Source organism: Thunnus maccoyii, chromosome 1 (assembly GCF_910596095.1).
Source record: "Thunnus maccoyii chromosome 1, fThuMac1.1, whole genome shotgun sequence".
Classification (NCBI taxonomy): Eukaryota; Metazoa; Chordata; class Actinopteri; order Scombriformes; family Scombridae; genus Thunnus; species Thunnus maccoyii.
In genome coordinates this window covers 39,870,103-39,875,627 of record NC_056533.1, presented here as the reverse complement: position 1 = coordinate 39,875,627, position 5,525 = coordinate 39,870,103, and the positions used below count along the sequence as shown (strand labels likewise).

Genomic DNA, 5,525 nt, shown 5'->3' with positions numbered 1-5,525 from the left:
TCCAGGTTCTGGCTCTGCCGTCAGACCCGGTTTATCCTGAATAACCTCTGTTCCCCCTGCAGGGACCCCCCCTCCCTCCTTCACCCTCCACCCTCCCTCCCTCCTCCCCCACCACCACCACCACCACACCCTCCACCCTCTGCGCCCCCCCCCCCTCCCCTCCTCCGCCCCCCCATCTGCCCAGATCTGCTGCTCGGAGGGAAGTTTTTACTCCTGCTTTCTGATCTCTGAGCCTCCACATCACATGAAATATAACAAATAAGACATTTTATATGTTATATTTGATAAATATCACTATTAACTGAAAACTAAAAGTTTATTTTCTTCACTTTTAACAAGATATGAAAAATAATATACATAACAATTCATAACGTCTTTATTATCTTATTCATTGTATTAACAATAGTGTCTCAATTTAACTTCATTAAACATGTTTTTAAAGTTTTGCTGCATAAACGTTTATTATTGCTATGGTTATGATTATTATTATTATTACGCCATTGATGATCTGTATTGATTATAGGATATTTATTGGTGTATTTTCAGCTCATTAAAGGCTCAAACATGATGAGAGACGCGTGATATGAACTTATTGTTACAGCTGTCAGCGCTGCTCTTTGTTTGGAGATTCATAAGTTCAAGAAGAGGAGCCATAAATTTAATAACCTGTATTTTATCATGCGTGCAGACTGTGATATGAGCCGCTCCCTGCAGCCATCACAGCTCACTGCCTTCACACAAACACGTGTTAGAGGAAACACGGCGGGATGTATAGAAGCTGTAGATGTCTGTAAAACATCTACAGCTTTACTTTGACATGATGTCACGCAGCTCATGAACTTCTGCTGCTAGAAGACTTTTGTTGATCTTGTTTAATATGAAAATAGTTGTGAGTGAGTTTGGTGACAAAGATTCCTGCAGTGAGACATGAACACGGAGGATAATTAATGTTTTATTTGAGTTTTTTCCTCCGAGAAACGTTTCTGTACAGTGACAGCGGGTTAAATCCAGGACTGTAGTGTGTGTGTGTGTGTGTGTGTGTGTGTGTGTGTGTGTGTGTGTGTGTGTGTGTGAGTGTGCGTGTGCGTGTGTGTGTGTGTGTTCCCGCCCACCTCCCTCCTGCTATATAACCGCAGTTTGACAGCTCAGAGTTTACTGAGCAGAGGAATCAGAGCGACGTCCTGCTGCTTCTCTCCTGCTGGATCAGAAATAAAAGCCTGTAACTCTCCTCGCGCCCCTGCAGCCTTCCGCGCATGTCTGCAGCTGTCTGACCCCCCTCTCACCTGAGGACCTGACAGCGGACCTAACTTTCTCCAAACTGGATTCCCGGAGCTCCTCGCCATGCATGCCCGGGTTTAGATTCTCCATGGAGCTCTCTAACCTGTACGAGGTCGCGCCCCGGCCACTAATGAGCAGCCTGCCCCACAGCCAGCAGCCCTCCTCCGGCTACAGAGACCCGGCAGAGCTCGGCGGTGAGATCGGAGACAACGAGACCTCCATCGACCTGAGCGCCTACATCGACCCGTCGGCCTTCAACGACGACTTCCTGGCCGACCTGTTCCACCACAGCTCCCGCCAGGACAAGCTGAAGATGATGAGCGGAGAGTACGACCCGGTGCCGTGCGGCCCGGGGCCCCAGCAGCTCTACATGTCCAACTACATGGAGTCCAAGCTGGAGCCGCTGTACGAGCACAACCCGCCGCGGATCCGACCGGTGGCCATCAAGCAGGAGCCCCGGGACGAGGAGGACCTGAGCCCGGCCATGCCCCCCAACTACCACCACCCGCACCCGCAGCAGTACTCCCAGCATCCCCAGCAGCAGCAGCCGCAGATGCCGCATCTCCAGTACCAGATCGCGCACTGCGCGCAGACCACCATGCACCTCCAGCCGGGCCACCCGACGCCCCCGCCCACCCCGGTGCCGAGCCCGCACCAGCACCAGCACCACCACCAGCACCCCCACCAGCACCAGCAGGGCGGCCTGAAGCTGCTGGAGCAGCGGGGAGGCGGGAAGCCCAAGAAGCACGTCGACAAGAGCAGCCCGGAGTACCGGCTGCGGCGCGAGCGCAACAACGTGGCCGTGCGCAAGAGCAGGGACAAGGCCAAGATGCGCAACATGGAGACGCAGCAGAAGGTGGTGGAGCTGACCAACGACAACGACAGACTGAGGCGGAGAGTGGAGCACCTGACCCGAGAGCTGGACACGTTACGGGGCATCTTCAGGCAGCTGCCGGACGGATCCTTCAAACCGCTGGGCAGCTGAGAGACTACTGCACCGGACTGGGACCGGACTGGAACCAGACTGGAACCGGACTGGGACACTGCTGGATTTACTCACTAACGGTTCCACATCTCTTCATGTGTGCGGACGGACTGAGAGCTGTGAGGAGACTGAGGCAGCTGAGGTGTTCACTGCAAAAATATCCGTCTTAACTAAGAATTTAGTCTTTAACTGAGTCCCGAAACTTGAATTTCTCTCAAGTGAAAAGTGAAAAGATCCGCAAAGTTTCTCGAGAAAAGACGAATAAAAACCAATCAGACTTTTTTTTTATTCAGTCTTCAAGATGAGAAAACTTTGCAGCCAAAGTGGTGAGAAAATGTCTCTTGTTTCTAGAAACAAGTGGTTGTAGAAAATTCTTTAGACGAGTTAATTTTCTTGGAAACAGGTGAACTCATCTGACCAATCAGCTCACCGGGATCATTCTTCACTTGTGCACTCAGTAAAAGACAGATTCACTCGTTCAGACTGAGTCTTTTTGCAGTGTTCATGTGCCTTTATGAACTTTTTTTTTGTGCAAAAGCCGATAAGCTCGTTCCCCCCTGCAGATCCACACAACAGAGGACTGGTTGTTTTTGTGCCTTACGTCGTACAGACTGTGTGCCCTGACACACTCTACTCACATATCAGTGCAGCTAAGGTAGGGCATGGTGGCCATGGTCCAAATCAGCCTGTTGTGCATGTTTTCTTTAATTATTTTTCTGTTTGTTTTATACATCTCCATATCCTCCTGATGAACTAGAACGTGTCTTTATAGAGCTATGAAATGCAAAGTGCACACTGCTTGCATGTAGGCTAAACTGTATGTTCATGTATGTATTTGTATTTTCTTCCTGTAGAGACAGAGTCATGTTTGGATTTGTTGTTTAAATGAGGGCTGTTGGGCCGCTCTGGTACGCGTCACAGGTTCGAGAACCGTCCGTAAGAGGACAAAAACTTAATATCCTGATAACAAGCATTATCTCCACACCAGTGATCACATGATAGAAGCTCGTGTTCCTCCCACTGACTCACATGATTTTTAAAATGTTTGAAATCCTGCAATATTCAAAATAATAATAATAATAATATCTGTTCTTGAGTATTTCAATCTGCTGCAGATTTTGGTCAAACTGAACTATTTATTCACTGAGACACGACAACTGTGAACCACCATAATATCTCCATGTTGTTGCTGTCAGGTGAAAACCTTGTATCTCCACTTTCAAACCTGTTTTAAGGATTAAAAGCTCAAAACATTTTTGTAGACTCACAAAAATCATCTCAAATGTTTGAATCATGTAGTTTCATCCTCCTGAAACTGGCGGCTTTTCTCTCTTAAGTTCCTTAAAAGTTGATATCTTGGAGATACAAGTTTTCCACCTGATTGTAGCAGCATAATGTTATCTGTATGAATGATAATCATGTTTGAGTTATGGCCCAGCTCTGTGTCTGACGGTGTGATTTAAAGCCAAAGTCATAAATACAAACACACACACATGTAAACAGACTGGAATTGAAACTGTGGTACCTGCTTCATCATGTCACCGTCCACTGAAAACCACACATCTCCCGAACCTGCTGCAACACGTCTGTCTGAAGCTCAGAGATGACGGTGAGGAACGTTTCTGGAAAAGTGTTTTTATGAGTTTTTATGAGCTTCTTTTCACGTCTTTGGAGAAAAACGGTGCAGACTCGGAGACGTGTGGTTTTCAGAGGACGGCGGCGGCAGTGAAGCGGCTCTCTCTCTCTCGTATGCACTATTTGTCGTCAGATGAAGCACGTTTGTCTTTGACATGTGGGTACTTTGATCCGAAAAGAAAAAGAAAAAAAAGAACACGCCTCGCTCTACATACATGTATTTATCTGTAAATGATTCAGAAAAAAACAAACAAACAAAAACAAAATGTGAAAAGGGTTTCTATGCAACACGTCTCTTCCTCTTTTCCACTGTTGAATCATCACACACACACACACACACACACACACACACACACACACACACACACACACACACTGAGTGCCTTCTGGTCCTCTGAGATGACCTTTGACCTCTTGCTGATCTGCTCCTTTTCGTCTGTTAAGACATTTTTAGAGACGATGATTTTGTGTCAGCGAGGAAAAAGGAAGCACTTTTTGTTTTTTTTGTTTTTACAAACTCTGACATTTTGTTTGAAAGTCCACGTCCCAATTGTAAAATAAACATATATATATAAATATATATATATATATATATATAAATAAATATATAAATGAAATACCAAAACATGAGAATTCTTATAATAAAAGAGCTTGTTTTTATCAGATTCTGTTTGCTGTTTGTTGATTTGTTTTCCAGCTGTTGATGTAATAAATGTTTGTCTTGAAGCTGCAGCGTGCAGGCGGCTGATAGGTGGCGCTCACACGTCCGTCATCAGCTTCACTCTTCAACATTAAGGAATCTGCAGCTTTTAGATAAAAAAATGATGATTTCTTGTGTTTGTCAGCTGATTGTCTCAGTATGAAGACACACATGGTTCATATTTATATCACTGACTGTGACTTTAAACCTGCAGCAGCTGATGTTTAGTTTCCATCAGAAAACACAATTCTGACATATTATCATCTTTAAGTTGATATGTTGAACTTGTTACCTACAGAGCAACATTATCATTCATGTTTTTACTCTCTACCAACTCCTGAGGGAAATATCTGGCTCTTTAGCTGCTAAATGCTCCACTATGTTCACCAGCTAGTCTACAGCTAACTGTGAGCAGGTAGCGACGCTATGAGATGCTGAGAGTGAACCAGAACAGTAAAGTTGCAGCCGGACAGATAAACAATGAGCTGAAACTCACTATAAAGCTCCGTAAAGCCGAGAGGAGCTGCAGAGTCTCTGTAGCTTCATCACTAGGAGCCAATAACACATCACACACTGACACATCAGACTGAGGAGGAGAGAAATATAGATTATTATAGAAATATGTGTTATAGACTAACTTATACTGACACCTGAACGTGATTCTGTAACTCAGCCTGTTACAACAGAATCATTTATATTATAGATATAAATATAGAACAGCGTACTGATACACGTGCTGCAACTACAAGGGAAGAAGATGTGAAGTTTGGGAGTTAGACGATAATCTGGAAACTTAAAATGAATTTATACTGCAGCTATATTTTATATTTTATCATTACAGAATCAAATATGACCGATAATCAGGATGAAACGAGCAGTTTATTTATTTCACCACAAACTACGGACCAACGCTGGAGCTCCAGATGA

The 5,525-nt window shown here is 44.9% G+C and overlaps 1 protein-coding gene across 1 annotated transcript; it reads left to right on the top strand.

The window, feature by feature from the left end:
* The first annotated feature begins 1,136 nt into the window (after positions 1-1,136).
* cebpa (CCAAT enhancer binding protein alpha) lies at positions 1,137-4,144 on the top strand. The gene has a single exon (XM_042420740.1). The coding sequence runs from the start codon at positions 1,346-1,348 to the stop codon at positions 2,261-2,263; it is 918 nt and encodes a 305-aa protein (XP_042276674.1). The 5' UTR covers positions 1,137-1,345; the 3' UTR covers positions 2,264-4,144.
* Positions 4,145-5,525: the final 1,381 nt, after the last annotated feature.

Bases quoted from the DNA above. Each gene is read 5' to 3' on its own strand.
- cebpa (XM_042420740.1), top strand. From the start codon at position 1,346: ATGCCCGGGTTTAGATTCTCCATGGAGCTCTCTAACCTGTACGAGGTC.